At 40.3% G+C, this 17354-nt stretch overlaps 1 protein-coding gene across 1 annotated transcript in view; it reads left to right on the top strand.

Moving 5' to 3' along the window:
* pkd1a (polycystic kidney disease 1a) overlaps positions 1-15737 on the top strand; it is a 141016-nt gene extending 125279 nt beyond the window's left edge. Inside the window, exons 39-48 of the mRNA XM_079813383.1 lie at positions 1513-1707; positions 2076-2215; positions 3858-3988; positions 4219-4339; positions 4619-4744; positions 5744-5918; positions 6025-6312; positions 7682-7816; positions 9742-10062; positions 12128-15737. Coding sequence (XP_079669509.1) covers positions 1513-1707; positions 2076-2215; positions 3858-3988; positions 4219-4339; positions 4619-4744; positions 5744-5918; positions 6025-6312; positions 7682-7816; positions 9742-10062; positions 12128-13285 — 2790 coding nt within the window. The 3' untranslated portion in view covers positions 13286-15737. The remainder of the gene's footprint in view (positions 1-1512; positions 1708-2075; positions 2216-3857; positions 3989-4218; positions 4340-4618; positions 4745-5743; positions 5919-6024; positions 6313-7681; positions 7817-9741; positions 10063-12127) is intronic.
* Positions 15738-17354: the final 1617 nt, after the last annotated feature.

The following is a 17354-nucleotide window of genomic DNA, read 5'->3' as shown; positions in this document are numbered from 1 at the left end:
TAAATGAAATCGCCCCCTATACCCTTAAATGAAATCGCCCCCTATACCCTTAAACGAAATTGCCCCCTATACCCTTAAATGAAATCGCCCCTATATCCATAAACGAAATTGCCCCTATACCCTTAAATGAAATCGCCCCTATACCCTTAAACGAAATCGCCCCCTATACCCTTAAATGAAATCGCCCCCTATACCCTTAAATGAAATCGCCCCTATACCCTTAAATGAAATCGCCCCTATACCCTTAAATGAAATTTCCCCCTATACCCTTAAATGAAATCGCGCCCTATACCCTTAAACAAAATCGCCCCCTATACCCTTAAACGAAAACGCCCCCTATACCCTTAAATGAAATCGCCCCCTATACCCTTAAATGAAATCGCCCCCTATACCCTTAAACGAAATTGCCCCCTATACCCTTAAATGAAATCGCCCCCTATACCCTTAAACGAAATTGCCCCTATACCCTTAAATGAAATCGCCCCTATACCCTTAAATGAAATCGCCCCTATACCCTTAAACGAAATCGCCCCCTATACCCTTAAATGAAATCGCCCCCTATACCCTTAAATGAAATCGCCCCTATACCCTTAAATGAAATCGCCCCTATATCCATAAACGAAATTGCCCCCTATACCCTTAAATGAAATCGCCCCTATACCCTTAAATGAAATTTCCCCCTATACCCTTAAATGAAATCGCGCCCTATACCCTTAAATGAAATCGCGCCTATACCCTTAAACAAAATCGCCCCCTATACCCTTAAACGAAAACGCCCCCTATACCCTTAAATGAAATCGCCCCCTATATCCTTAAATGAAATCGCGCCCTATACCCTTAAATGAAATCGCGCCTATCCCCTTAAACAAAATCGCCCCCTATACCCTTAAACGAAAACGCCCCCTATACCCTTAAATGAAATCGCCCCCTATACCCTTAAACGAAATCGCCCCCTATACCCTTAAATATGAGACTATTTGAGGGGACAGCCATTTGTAGAGGTGTCCGAAACCATAGTGGACGTTATCGAGTGCACTCAATACAATGCACTGCAATAACGAGTGTACAACTGATGTACGCTCAACGGCTCGAGAATACCCATAATGGCGCTCACTGCTGAAACATCCATCCATCCGTTTTCCAAACCGCTGGTCCAATGTGGGAACAACGTAATATCATAAAGATATCAATTCCTTTTTAATTGATTATTAAATGGTTTAATTAAGATTTATACATACTAGTTTTCACGACAGGGTTGACGATAAATCTTCTCATCACTCCTGGAGCTGCCAGTTTGCTGAGATTCAAATGATGATTAAAAGCAAACACACTCCTCCGCCCTTCCAGCGCACTCAGTGTCTGAATTCACACACTCGTTTTCATTCACTCCTCTAGTGGACTAATGTAGGGAGTAGTTAAGGAGGGTATAGGGGCCGATTTCGAACACAGCCCAGGAGTGAAAATGAATCCAGATTTGTTCGCTGATTCTCGTGTGTGTGTGTGTGTGTTCAGGTGTTGTTAGAGGGTGTGTATTTCTCTCTGGTGGTGGGGCGTCTGAGAGCTGAAGAGCAGGATGTGCTGGTGGACTGTCCGCGCGTGGAGCGGGTGGTTCAGCGGATCCCCCGAGTGCGGCCGCCGCAGGGCTTCGCCCTCTCACAGGCCAGAGAGGAAGCGCGTAAAGTCCGCCTGCTACACACCATGCTGAAGGTACGACAACCACAGTGCTAGAAAAGTCTGATTCAATTCCGCCAACACTGAATTATGGGGTTGCTTTCCGAGTTGATTGATTGATCATATAGTTTTCCTAGAAGCTTGGAAATCGTTCCAAAATCGCTTCGCCCATATTATAAAGCCCTCTTTGTCATGGCTGACAGCCGCCATATATGCCAGGATCCATTAACTGCCAGGTCATGTTTTCGAGATCTGCACTCTGATTGGCCGTTCTTCTCCTCATTAGACTCTCTTAGCTGTGATTGATGTGTATTTTTATGGGGTTTGACATGATTGACAGAAGTGCTTGTGAATGTGAAGCAGTGGGTGTTTGAATAATAGCGTCTTGTGCTGTGAATTGACAGGGCTTCCTGCTCTACATGCTGTTCCTGCTGGTGGTTTTACTGCTCAACTACTCCGACTCGGCCAAAGACGCCCATCGCCTGCGACTACACACTCAACTGCAGGATCATTTCCTCACAGAACACTTCAACAACATCAGCAGGTACACACACACTCACTCACTCACACACGCACACGCACGCACACACACTTGTTGGGTTTTCATGTTTTATGGGGACTTTCCATAGGCGTAATGGTTTTTATACTGTATAAACTGTATATTCCATCCCCCTACACTGCCCCGGCCCCTAAACCTACCATCACACACACACACACACACACACACACACACACACACACATACACACACACACTGCCCCTGCCCCTAAACCTACCCATCACAGGAGACATTCTGCATTTTTACATTTTCAAAAAACATCACTTAGTCTGATTTATAAGATGTCTAAAAATGTCCCCACAAGGATGAGGATTTCGGATATTGCCATCTTTGTGGGGACATTTTGTCCCCATAACGTAGGGATTACCAGTCCACACACACACACACACACACGCACACACACTCACGCACACACACACACACACTTCTGTTAATACAGATGAAGCTCAGTTAGCGTTACGCAACTTTTGTCAGACCCTGTAAGCTTTATTTTGGCCAGTCTGACATAAACACACACGTCTGACTGTAAACTTTTAAAGGGTTTAAAACTATTTTCAACTTTCTTTGACTTGACAAACGTTCTCTTCTTTCTAATAATTAATTGATGTGTAATTAATAGTTTGATTTTGATCTTGTAAAATTAATTTAAATTAATAAAAAAGATATAAATTATAAACTTTGTGTGCAAATTTTAACTTTTTGACATTTTGACAAACTTCCCTTTTCTAATACATTTTAATAAAATGTGATATTAATCAATATTTACATTTTATCAATTTTAATTAATATTTAAATTTGTATCGATTTTATTTATCGGGTTTTTTTATATTTAATATTTTTAAAATCAATATGTATTAATTATAATTAAATAATTTTGGCAAACTTCCCTTTTCTAATACATTTTTATATAATTTGATATTAATCAATATTTACATTTCATCAATTTTAATTCATATTTACATTTTTATCGATTTTATTTATCGTTTTTTTATATTTTTTAATCAATATATGTATTAATTATAATTAAATAGTTTATTGATGTTATTAATATTATTATCAGTGTTATTTGTATTATTAATTATTATGAATATTGATCATATTCAAATCAATATTGATATCAATGTTAATCAGATTAACATTTATTTATTTTTATATTAATATTTATCAATGGTAATATTCATAAATATAATAATTTAATAATATTCATAAATATTAATATTGGTCTTAATAATATTAGTATTAAAATAACAGCATTTTATGTTCATTTTCCCCTGACAAGCCGCCCTGGATACTTCTGCACAAAAGTTGTTTCAGAGGCGTTGAATATTAGAATGTTTTTTTCTTCAGGATGTCCTGCACTGATGAATCCTGATCAACAAGACACTTTTTGTGTCTTTCCGTGTTGTTTTGTTTCTCTCAGGTCAGGTCAGACTTGCGTGCGTGTGTGTGTGTGTGTGTGTGTGTGTGTGTGTGTGTGTGTGTGTGTGTGTGTGTTGATGCGTCAGATCAGAGCTGACAGTTTGTTGACGTAGTGCCTTCGACAGGTGGATTCACACCATGAGTCTCGCACACACACACACACACACACACACACACGTCTCTAACTTGTGAGATCTTCTGTCTGCAGTCGTGAGGATGTGTGGGCGTGGCTCTCAGACTCCCTGTTACCACGGTTACTGGATGGGCCGGTCCTGATGGAGAAGACGGGCAGCCTGCTGATAGGTCGACCCCGCCTCCGACAGCTCAGAGCGCAGCCAGGTGCTCCACCAGCACAGAAACATTATTTTATTTAGAAATATTTATAAATTATATAACATGTAAACTTAACTCTGGAGTTCAGGTGTTTAACTTCCAGCGCTCATCATTATTGGGAAAACCCAGAATAATTTAAGTTAAAAGTTTCGCTACACACACATTCTTAGGAAACAAATAAGAAACAGACAAACTGCTGTCGTCTAGTGACTTTTTTCCCCCTCGCTGTCTTCCAGAATGCCCCGTCAGTGGCTATTTCCCAGCATCCTTGTGGTCTGGGTGTGTCCCAGCCGGGTGGGCGGAGTCAGCCTCAGGATTGGTGCAGAACTGGAGTATCAGTACAGCTCAGAGCAGCGGGTAAGAGTCACATGATTGGTTTGTTGTTGGTTTTCCTTCTGGCCAAACTGGAAATCCCAGAATGCTTTGGACACGTCGAGTGAGCGAAACGTCAATTGTGATCAGGTCTTCTGGTTCAGAGGATGTCTTTGTTTTCACCTCTGCTCAGGAGCCTCGTCCACATGTCACTGAGATTCTCATGAAGGTTTGATGTGTGTGTGTGTGTGTGTGTGTGTGTGTGTGTGTGTGTGTGTGTGTGTGTGTGTGTGTGTGTGTGTGTGTGTGTGTGTGTGTGTGCAGTGTGTGGCACTGGGGGCAGGTGTCTGTCTATAGCAGCGCTGGATTCGTGCAGGATCTCAGCAGGAAGATGCAGGACTCCAGAGCTCTGGTCAAACAACTCAACACACACCAGTGGCTCGACCCGCTGTGAGTACACACACGGACGCACACACACATCCAGTACATACTAATCAGTTAGCAAGGAAATACAACAAAAGACAGAAGAAGAAAGAGGAAGTCATTTTGGAGGAACTTAAAATCAGTTTCATCAATCATAAGCTGTATTAATATGTATTATCAGTCATGTTGAAAATAACTTACTTTTTTCATCATTTCTAATTAACAGTCTATTAACATGTAATATTTTCAATTCTATTATTTGTTTTTAATTATAATTAATCATCCATTTTTAATTAACAGTTTATTAATAGTAAATGATTGTTATTGGTATTATTAATTATGCATTCATTATTATGCATATTGTTCATATTCAAATCAATATTGATATCAATATTTTACTTATTAATGTCAATATTCATAAATGTTTTAGAAAATGTATTTATTAATATTATTCAAGCAAAAATTGTATTACCAATTAATTACCAATTATCAATCATGTTGATGTTGAAATGAACTTTTTTCATAATTTCTAATTACCAGTCTATTAACATTTAATACTTTCAATTCGATGATGTGTTTTTATTAATCAATCAAATAATTTTCTGATTACCAAATTGACTTTTTATTACCTTTTTGTAGGAACTATGTATTATTCATACATTAAAATATCATATTATAATTTTATTTAGACATCATAACTGATTGTTTTATATAGTGATTTTTTTTTTTACAAATGTACTTATTTGTAAAACAAAATTCAGTTTAATTTTATTAATCAATTAAATAATTTTTACATTTCTAGATTATACATTTTAAAAGTATAATATTATATAATAATATATTTTATACAGTATTTCCATTTGCACTTTTTCCATAATTACATGTGTCATAATTGATTGTGTTATTTATTGATTTTGCGAATGACTATTGCATGGCACAAATGATACAGTATTTAATTTTCCATGAAATGAATGAGTGAGTGAATCAGCCAGCCCGTCCTCTGAGGGTTCATGTGTTTGTGTTCAGGACGAGGGCTCTGTTCGTGGAGTTTCCCCTCTATAACATCAACACCGATCTGTTGGCCGTCTTCTCGTTCCTGTTGGAGTTCCCTGTGTCTGAGCGCGCTCAGTTGAGTCTGGACCTCAAAACCTGCAGCCTCCACATGCTCAGTCACGGCATGGACCTGCCCCTGTTCCTCACGGTAACCGTCGACCAACCACAAAACACTGATCCCATCATTTATATCAATTCAATTGTGCTCTCTGGAGGTAGGCAGAGGTTCATGAAGTTCTCTCTTTCTATCACAGCTCCTCCTGCTGGTCTTCGTGATTTATTTCGCTGTACGCGAGGGCATGATTGTCCGGAAACAGGGGCTTGGCTACTTTCTGCGCTTGTGGAATATAGCAAGTGTTTGCAGTCTGCTGTTGGCGATTTGTGTCATCTCTCTACACCTGAGTCGCTCCGTTCTGTCCGCCCGCCAATGGGGGTCATTTCTACAACAACGGGACATGTTCACAGACTTCTTCCCTCTGGCCCAACAGAACCAGGTTTTGGCCCAACTCAGCGCGGCTCTCCTCTTCCTGCTGGTGCTCAAGGTGAGCGAATGGGAATCAAACCCATGACTTTTCACTGGTTCTTGTGGAAGCTCAAACGTGCTGGCGTGACGCAGAGGTGGACAGTAACTAAGTAAATTTACTTGAGTACTGTACTTAAGTACACTTTTTGAGTATCTGTACTTTACTTGAGTATCCTTTTTTCTGGAAACTTATTACTTTTACTTCACTACATTTGAAAGACAAATATCTTACTTTTTACTCCACTACATTTCTATCAAGGTCCTTAAAGACGAAAGTCGTTTCTGTAGCAGCTTTGAAAGTCAGTGGATGAATTTTTTCTTGTTTAAAAGTTTTTTTTTTTGTTTTTCAGACAGCCTATCAGTAATCACTCTTGTACGGTCATGTGAAGTTTCCCAACATTGAATACTGACCAGTTTATAGCAAAATGAAAGAAGATGGTTCCTCTGCACAGTGTGTGCACCCATGGCCATATTTAAAATTATTAAAAAAAAATTCAATTTTATGAAAATATTAAAGATTAGTTTAGTTGGCATACACTTGATGCATGTCTCATAAAATTTTCAAAAATGTAAATGTCTTGGAGAAAGAGAAGAGTAAACAGTTGGGAGAACATGGGATGTGTATCAGTGTATTGGATCCGTGCATTCAGCCTTAAAGTGACAGCAGCTTTGTGAAGAGCTTTGTGACTTTTATACAAGTATTTAAATGAGTTTAAGCTAGTCGTATGCTAGCATGTCGGATGGAGCATCACTGACTGGCTTAAACCACCATGATGGCATAATGTGCATTTATACAACAATAATAAAATAATGCATCGACATAAAAAAAGGAAATGTACTTTTGATACTTAAGTACTTTTAAAAACAAATACTTGTGTACTTTTACTTAAGTAAAAATCTGTTTTTAGAACTTTCACTTCTAACGGAGTAATATTTGACCAGTAGTACTTTTACTTTTACTCAAGTAATAGAGTTGTGTACTTTGTCCACCTCTGGCGTGACGTGAGAATGACATTTTTCTTGTACGTCAAGCGAGCACACTCTAGTTTCTATTTGCCAAATCTGAGTGCTCTATGTAGTTCGCTGACCCCCAAAAAAGTTACATAGTGTAGCTATAAAGTTCAGACTTGATAACTAGAGGAATGAACCATTGTGCCCTTGAGCAAGGCACTTTACTTCAGGTTATTCCAGTGGGATTGTCCTGCTGTAGGTTAGTTTGGGTCAACTAAATGAATGCAGGCGAACATCTGCAAAGTTATTAATTCCGTCCTCGTGCTCATCTCCGGCAGACGTCAGGCCAGACAACACTAAATATTTAATTCTGCAATAATTAATGGTATGAAAATACAAACCCTGTGATGCATAATGAATCATTTCTCTCTGTTTAGGCATCCCACCAGCTGCGCTTCATGAGAGAATGGGGGGTTTTCGGGAGGACGCTGAGGAGATCTTTTTGGGAGCTGCTGACGGCTGCCGTCACTCTACTCGTGTTCCTGTTGGCGTACTCGCACACTGGACACCTGGTTAGGACACGCACACACACTGCTGCACACCATCTGCACTGTGATTTATTCTACAGGGGTTGGACAATGAAACTGCAACACCTGGTTCTAGACCTCAATGATTGATTAGTATGATGACCCTTTCGCGGCCAATACAGCATCAATTCATCTTGGTAATAACAGAGACATTTCCTTCACAGAGGCCAGAGGGATTCTGAGCCATTCCTCTTCCAGATCAGTGGCCAGGTCACTGTGAGATGCTGGTGGAGGATACTTGCTCCTCGAAAATGGCTCAAAATGATTTCGATCTAGTGACTGTGCAGGCCATGGGAGATGCTCAGCTTCACTTTCATGCTCATCAAACATTCATCACCAGTCTAACTGTGTGTATTGGTGCATTATCATGCTGATACATGACACCCCCTTCAGGGTACGATGTTTGAACCATTAGGTGCACATGGTCCTCCAGAATGGTTCAGTAGAGCCCATCAAGCACAATAGGGAATGCCATGATATTGCAGCCCAAACCATCACTCATCCACCCTATGCTTCACTCAGGGCAGAAACAGTCCGGGTGTTCAGCCTCGATTCTCAACAGCGAAACTTCCACGGATGTTTCACGTTCTCCACAGCCCAATATTTACACTGTTGGCACCGATGAAACCGACTTTTGACACTGGCATGAGTGACCAAAGGTTTGGCTAAAGCGGCACAACCGTGAATATTGACTCCAGATGAACAGTTTTGGTGGAAACAGGAGAGACCAGGTGCAATTGTAATTCTGCAGTGAGTTAAGCAGCTGTGGTTTTATGTTTTTTGGATACAATCCGGGTTAGTACCTGGACATTCTGTTCAGACCGCTTCCTCTTGCGTCAACAGTTACTCCTGTTGGATGTGGTTCGTCCTACATGGAGGAATGCCTGGAAAACCATAGCTCTCGATACACCACAAAGACTTGCTGTCCTGCTCACAGATGAGCCAGCGAGACGCACACCAACAATTTGTCTCCCATTATGTTGTGTAGATTGTTGTGTAACTCAGCCTTCACACACTGCTCTTACTGGTGGAATGTGAAGTCAGTGAAGATTGGCCAGCCGGCTGCCCCAACACTATACTGGCCATTGTTTCAGTTTCTTTGTCCGACCTCTGCACATGAACACATGGCTCCTTGGTTAACACAAACCTGTCAAGAGTTTTTTCTGGGAATATCCTGGTGACCTGCGTGCATAACCAAATCTCCTGCTGATGCAAAGGAAGCAAGTATAATTAAAGACATTTATTCGATTCATAAACGACATGAGTTCATTAAAGCAGCACATCTCTTTGAAGTCACTCTACGATTTATCAGAACTGAGGGTTCATGTCTTTTAACTGTGTACATAACTGTGTGTGTGTGAGGACCTTGATGCTGGCTGAATTACACATTACAAATTTCTTTCCGAGGGAGGTAAAACTTGGTATGCTAGAGTGACCTTCAATAAAACCAGCTGCATAGACTGGGTATTATTATTAGTTGTTTAAGTCACGCGTCACTATTGCTATTACTCATACAGAGGGCATAATAGTGACCAAGCAACTGCTTAGCAACACCCTGACAACCACTCAAGAATTGCGGGTTGAGTTGTATATGCCTGTGCATAAATTTGCAAATGTGTTTGTGTATGAATCTGAACACACCACCCTTTCCTCCTTCCTGAATTATTAAATTCCAATTCCAAGAAGTTCTTGCCGGTTTACATACAGTAAATGCAAAAAATGTTGGCACAATGGTGAAGCAGATGTAAAAGGCTGTTATATTATCTCCCTCACTCACCTAGAATACTTAATGGGTCAGTTATGAACCATTATTCAGCATCTTATATCTGTTAAAAGCAGTCTGTTCTGATCAATACATCTAATAGTTATTTCAAAATCTTAAAACAAGCACTTTCTTTCTTCCCCTCTAGCTTTTCCACTCTGTGATGGAGGGCTACGGAACTGTTAGCTCTACTTGCTTGAAGTTACTAGGGTCTAGTGGGCGTGGACTGTTGTCATGGCGACCGGACAGTGGCTCCTCCCCGTGCTCCGCTTCCTGTTTCATCTTCCACATTAGCTTTACTCTACTCCGACTCGTTTTGCTGTGGCTTTTGGTGTCAGCATTGCTAAGGAACTATCGTCGGGCAAGGGCGGAACTGTACCGTCCAGCCGTTGACCTGCAGGACTATGAGATGGTGGAGTTGTTCCTGCGACGCCTCAAAATGTGGATGGGGCTCAGCCGTGCTAAAGAGGTGCGTGTACTTACACAATACCCAAGATTCCCTGAAATTTTGTATGATGCAAGTTTTTACCAATGTAGGGATGAAACGGTATGGAAATTTAACATCACGATTATAGTGACCCAAATTATCACGGTTATCAATATTATCACGGTTTTGTTCAAAAGAGATGAAAGTGTTCAAAAGAACAGATGCACACACTTAAAACATTTCAGCAAGTTTTATATTTGAAAATCAACAAACAACAAATAACTAAAGCTGCTCTATGCACTTTAAGCTAGATTCTGTGGGATTTTCTTCCTTATAATGGCCGTTGTCAATAGCAACGCATAACGCATAAATAATAATAATTTGTCGTAAATATAATCTCTAATATGATCTCTGTAAATATATTCTCAAGCAATATTCTCATCAGTGTTCAGCAATGATGCATTTAAATCAGCGTACTTTGTGTAAGAGCCCAAACAGTATCCTAGTGAAATAATGCATATCCATATTTCCATATGATTTGACAGTTTTTTATTAAATATCAAAATGTGTGCATCATACCTGACACCTAAATGATCACTTTACAGTCAGTTTTATGACTGTCATTCTCTTCAAATTCTATTGAAGTTTGAAACGTGTATAACGTTACCAATGTTGTGTGTAACTTTAGAGACGGTCCCTAAATTCGCCAGCGTTGTGCCAGTCACATCAGACGCGATGTGGTTCTGCTGTGTTTTTTTAAACCATTTTCGCTGCTGAAATAGAACAAAAACGGTCAACCACTGATGAGTGAATGTCCTGCGTACATCGCACGTTTATCTGCTTTTAGTGTAGATTTCAGCGAGTGAGAGCGGCGCGCGCTCTGAAGAAAACTCCGGCTAATCTGAACGCCTCTGATTATTAGATATCGCATTCATAAACTCAATATAAACACGTGTGAGTGGTTATAATGCGCAACGCGATTATAACAGATGGCTTTTGAGAAGACTATAATAAGTTCAACAGCCAGAGTGGCTAGTGTGCAGCCGAAATAACGTTAACTTACACCCGCAAATGGCGGTTGTTAATGTCAAGCCCTGATTATTACCCCTTAAATGCCACCCTAGTCTTGTCTGAATTTGTTCGTTCGCTTCACGTTATAATTTCCCAGACGTAGTTTTGGTATTGAGGTCAAAGTCCACTTGCCTTGCGTTCGCAGATGTTAAGTGTTTCCCCTATTACAGCGACTTTCTTCTAGCATGTTCTGCAGACAGGGTGGCCATCTTAGATTAAGTTTCCCTCAGGACTTTTGTAAAAGCCAAAATATGACCACACCTCAGATTTGGTCCTTTTAGAGTCTGAACAATCTCCAGAGTGCTGTCACTGCCTTCTTCCATTTCTTCTCATTCAGAAACAGCGGTGAGCTGCGCCAGACTGACGCTGACTGGACAAGATTTACCGCGAGTTTTCACAACCGTGATAATCACACGCGGTTTTAATGATAATTCAATTTTATACGATATTACTAACCGTCACTAAATTTTATCATGGTTTATCGTGGAATCGGTAATCGTTTCATCCCTATACCAATGTAACATTTCTGGATTTAGGTCTTGTAAGTATCTTACGTGATTATAAATGCTACATAGGTTCATAGGATCACAAAGAATGATTCTACCCGAGGGACTGTTTTTTATCCAAACCTGAATAGTTCATTTAGCCCATAGTCCCTTGATCCCTTCAGTAGATTTGTATTACTTTTAAAGCAATTTGCAAAGCAGAGAGTTTCCTCTTGAAGCACAGTGTCTTGATAAATCAGAATTAAAGATCTCAGTAACTATAGGTGTGATTAAGTGGTCAAGGCTCATGGTGAATAAATGGTTGCTGGTCAAACCCTCCAAGGAATGAGCCATTAGCTGTTACCATTGTGCTCTTGAGGGCACCTTTCCCCAGAAGATTGCCCCTAAAAAAGTGTACAGTAAGTTGCTTTGGATAATGACATAATGATAATGCCTATTACTAACTTTCTAGTACGTCTTCCAGATTGAACCTTCACCCCAGACCTTTACCTTTGTCTTGACCCTTTCTTTATCCCTTTCTTCCCTGATAGTTCCGGCACAAGGTGCGATTTGAAGGTATGGAGCTCCCGCCTTCACGTTCCTCTTCAACAAGTGACTGCAAGTCCTTGTGTCTTCCTCCTCTGGACACTCCAGAGGCTCCCCCAACTCCCGACAGTGTTGATGGAGGATCTGAGGCCTCCTGGCGGCCCACTTCCAGCAGCCCTTGCAGTTTGGCTGAAGCCCCAGGTCTGGGACTTGGCCTCACCTTAGGCCTTGGGGTTATAGTTGGAGGTCAAGGCTGGAAAGAGAGAGCTGAGATGGAGGCAACACTCCGCAGAATCCTCCCAGCTTTCGATGCTTTGCTTCTTCAGCTGGACCGGGTCACCCATGCCACAGAGGAATTGTATCGAACAGAGTGCCGCCTAGAGAGGCTGTTGAGGAAGAGTAGAGGACGGAGCAGAGGGATACGCCACCACAGAAGTCTGGAGTCTGCAGGACAGAAGAGACATAGATACAAGGGGGCAGAAAGGAAAACACAAGTGGTCGAGAGTAGCAAAAGTCCCTCGAGAACTGAAATAGGCACACCTGTGTCAGAGAGAGATCTTCACAAGAGAGACAGAAGGTCAAGGAAATCTGACAAGTTCTCACAAATCATTAGTGGCCTTCCCGCAAGCCACAACAAGGTAGACTCCAGTCCCCACAGGACCAATAGTCTCCAAAAGACTCAAGAAATTCTTCGTACCGTGATGGTAGATGTCAGCAAGACTGAGAAAAACCCTTGCAAGGTGGATTCAGGTCCCCTCAAAGCAAATCCACCTGAGGAGGACAGTAGTCCACCCAGAGTCCAAAAAACTGATAAGGCTTCTCATAAAGTAAAAGGAACCTCCAAGGTTGACCCAAACTTCCAAAGGGACTCTGAGGTTGTTGGCTGTGCCAACAAACCTGCCCCTACCCCCACCCCCGTTCCCACTCCAACATCTGCTCCCTCGACTGCTCCTGTTTCAGCCATAACTACCCCAGTACCAATCCCTCGCTCCCATGAGTGGGTTCCTCCCAGCAACAGCGAGAACCTTCCCTCCAGTGTATTCCGGCACCCCGCACACACTACTACGAATCCCACCCGCAAACGCAAGCACAAACCTCCCCCTCTTAAAAACAAGGTGCACCCCAACACAGACAGACCAATCTCAGGACACCACAAACCTTGACATCCCAAGGTTCCAACAATCAGTATGCAAGTGAAGGCAGATTTTAGGAATAGAGTCATAAGGCTTAGGGGCTGAAGCTCAAGGGTTAAAGCCTTTCGTGAGGAAATGAGGGCCTGGTGACAGCAGGTTTTGTAACCAGGCCCTCAAGAATACCAAATGCAATACTACTTTCCCAATCAAAACCAAATAACAGACCATAGCCTTGAGTTCCAACCTACAAGTCTTTCGATCGGTAACACCTTACTAGAAGTCACAAGATGGAAACTAGGTGCAGGTCACCATGGTTTCTACAATCCTCAAGAAGTTCCATTTGATGCAAGTTGCCCTTTTCCGTCCCCTCTCGCAGTGACCTCAAGTCCAACCTCTTGACCCTGGTGGTCAACTGGGTTGAAACCGACAAGAGCACACCTTGTGCTGTCGCGGCAATAAAACAAACTCTTGAAAGAGACGATGAAGGACTACAACAGCATGCCTGTTGATGCAGGATGGCTTAAGCTTGATGGCACTTGTCATACAATGTTTTTAGTTACGTTTGATGAATAGTGTTCTTTTTTTGTGTTGTTGTTGTTGTTGTTGTTGAAGGAAGCTATGTTAAGGTCATGGGTGTATGTATTGCCCATTGATGCAGAATAGGCACAACTTATTCAGAAAGGGCTCACACTGACAAACTCGCGCACACACAGACATAAGACACATCTAGATTTGCAGGAACGTAAATATAGAGCTTCGAGGTACTTATGCATAGTTCATGCTTCTTAATATAAGAAAATAGACGCAAACACATATCAGAAAATACATGGACTTGTACGATTTCCCCACCTACACTTACACACTCACACTAATACTTCTGAAGAGGCCATCAGGGTGCTAAACAACTAGTAATCCTCAGGATTTCACGAATATTTCCTCCGACGTAATTGCATGCGAGCTCCATTCAGAGGTTTTTCAGAGTGAAATGGACCCAAGGGCGAGTGAGAGAAGAGTAAAACAGAAGGAAAACCGAGAGCAGGGAAAGGGATTAGTTCGATAAATTAGATAAAGGGAAATGTTAAGAGAGCATTAAGACATAGGTACGTCCCTTATTCAAGCACAACTCCCAGAATTCTCTGTATGGGGATTTGTTGTTCCAGCAGGTAAACCTTATTGTAAGTAGTTTGTTAATGAATGAAAAATCAGCTTATGAAATATGGAAGTGTTTGTTGCTGCCTTCTATGATGTTTTGAATCTAATTTAAAAAGCACTTTGTATTGATGTTATAAAATGAATGATTGTGATGGTATCGGTGTGATTTAGTTTGAAAATGTTTTGCAGAAATAATAAGCTTGGTACGAACATAAGAGATAGTTACAACAGCATTAATCTCCGTATAATTTTGCCAAAGCTTGCTACTCGAGTAACAAGAGATTAACTTCAGTTTCTTTTGTACTTAGCACTTTATTTCAATGTCAAGCTTTAGTGCTTCGCCATACTTAACTAGTGTGTAATGTTTCTTCACATACAGCTTTCCAGAACTATTCTCTTTGAGTATTATAAACAAGCTGCATCAGGATATTAATTACCATTCATTTTCATGTATTTGTTTTTATGTCTCTTGTGAAGTACTAAAACCATGTTGTTTACCGTGATGACGCTCAGGGACCCTCTTTGTAAAAACTCAAACCAGGATTTTGTTTGTTTGTTTGTTTGTTTGTATTGGCTTCAGTCAATACATGTATTAAGGTCTCATATAATGAAATTAGAGTAGTTGAGAGTGATTGGATGATGAAGTGATGCTTAAGCGTTCAAAAATATCCACTACAGGGAGTTTTGATTCTGTCAAAAGGTCACATCCACTACAGTAACGTCCTTATTCAGGCCATTCCAGATGAAGTTATGAAAGGTCATGTGTATCTGTACATATTGGTGTGCCCTGATGTAAATATTGTATTAGAGTTTGATTGCATTTTTGAAATCTCATTTGCCTTAACCGTACTGAGAGGAAATTCTGTTTTGTTTTCATTACACAAAATGGAGGACGGTATGTACACTCATTTCACAAACGCTTTGCTGCATATTTCATTTCTCCGGCGTTGACCAAAAGAAAGAAACACCCAAAAGTATGAAAATATTGCTTTTTTGTTTGTTTGTTTTTTTAACAGAACTACACACAGCACAAGTGGTCATTTTTTAAATATAATGGCTTTTTAGTAGTTCTTTGCAGGAAATTACTGCCGCTGAAATATTTCATACTTTTAGGTGTGTGTCTGGCATTTCAAGCTAGCCATATGTGCCAAAACCAACTTGCATGCAATAATTTTTTAATAATATTTTTTTGTATTAAATGCTGAAGGTAAAGTCTTGATTGCAGGTTTGCCATTGTGTGTTGTATTGTGCTGTTGTACTTGTAACTTTGTAGCACTTCGCTTTACATGCTTTTGCACTTGACAAAGTCAAATAAAGAGTCTGACAGCTGAGAGTCTCGGGTTCCTGTGGGGCTTCAATTCAAGATATTGATTTCACTTTTAAGGCTCACTTGTGCTACAAAAGAGACATTACATTGCACTTTGAGATTTCTGGGAAATCACCATTTTTCAAATAACAACTTAGCTCATCTCCAATCAATGCTATCTTTAATGCTTTTGTTTAGAACGGGGGTGTCCAGGAGGGCCACTGTCCTGCAGGGTTTAGCTCTAACGTGCCTCGACACACCAGTCTGGAAGTTTGCAGGATGCTTAATAAGACCTTGATTTGCTGGTTCAAGTGTGTTTGATTGGGGTTGGAGCTAAACTTTGCAGGACAGTGGCCCTCAAGGAGAAGCATTGGATATCCCTGGTTTAGGGTAATAGTTAAAAGGTAAACTGCAAAAACTCCAGTGTTAAATTAACTCTCCTGGGAGTATATGTGAGACCACACTCAAGAGTGTTAAAGTGTTAAAATAAGAGTGTTAAAGTAACACTGAAGCAGTGTTAAAGTTAATGAGATAATTAAGTGATTCATTTAGTGATGATTGGCCATTAGTGACGAACACCTGATGATAACAAGCAGAATCACCAAAGGAGAACGCCACAATTCACAATTCCATTATGGTGATCAGTGTTTGATTTAGTTTGGATCTTGACCCTTGACATGTAACACATTAGATTTTGTTTTGGTTGCTTTAATAGCCAGACAAGCAAAGAGTAAACGTTGATCAGGTGGTGTTAGTTATGTTTTGACATAGTCCATTAATTGAGCTGAATCATTGATTATATCCTTATATCTGAGTTACGTTTATAAGTTGTGATTCCAAGGGATAAAATCAAGCATTTTCAACTTATTCAAAAGGTTTTCTGATCAAAAAAACAACCCCAAAAAAACATTTTCACAGACATCAAGAATCAGCCTGAGAATCTCAACAATGGTGACCATCAAAAAGCATGTTGCAGTGCATTCTGGGAGCCATCAATCAAAATTCTTCCATGGCTCCCATCATTCATTGCTGCATGAATAAATTACGAGCTTTACGAGCTGTTTGTCACCATTGTTGAGATTCCTACACTGATTCTTGATTTGCATGTGCCTAAACATAATTATTATTTATTTTTTTATCAGAACAACTTTTAAGAAATCCTTAGAATTATATTGAAAATTATGGATCTTATGTCATAATCAACAAGATAAACCAAACTCCGAGACTAGGCTCTAAATGAGGTTAGTGATTCAGGTCAAGTAAGGACGATGTCAAAACATAGCAATTACAATTAAATTAAATTAAATTACCACACGACCTTGGTTTTTGTCTAACAAACCCCCCCCCCAAAAAAACAGGTAATTCAGCCGTAGGTGGTTGGAGAAAAAAACACATTCTGATTCGGACGGCAATAAAATCCCAGACTAGCCCCCCTGTCAATGATGAAAATACCTTGAGAAACTTTCCAACAAAGCACATATTAAACAAGTAAAATCATTTTTGCACAATCACAGGACAAAAAACTAAAACAAAAAAAGCAACCAGATATTAATCATGGTACATGAAAGATCTCATATTTCTTCACAAAAGTAAATTTTCTATTATCAATTATTCTTAGTGATTTGATTCAATATTCTACAT

Source organism: Gobio gobio, assembly GCF_949357685.1.
Source record: "Gobio gobio genome assembly, chromosome: 3".
Taxonomy (NCBI): domain Eukaryota; kingdom Metazoa; phylum Chordata; class Actinopteri; order Cypriniformes; family Gobionidae; genus Gobio; species Gobio gobio.
The sequence above is the reverse complement of the archived record's forward strand: the minus strand, read 5'-3'. Positions and strand labels throughout refer to the sequence as shown.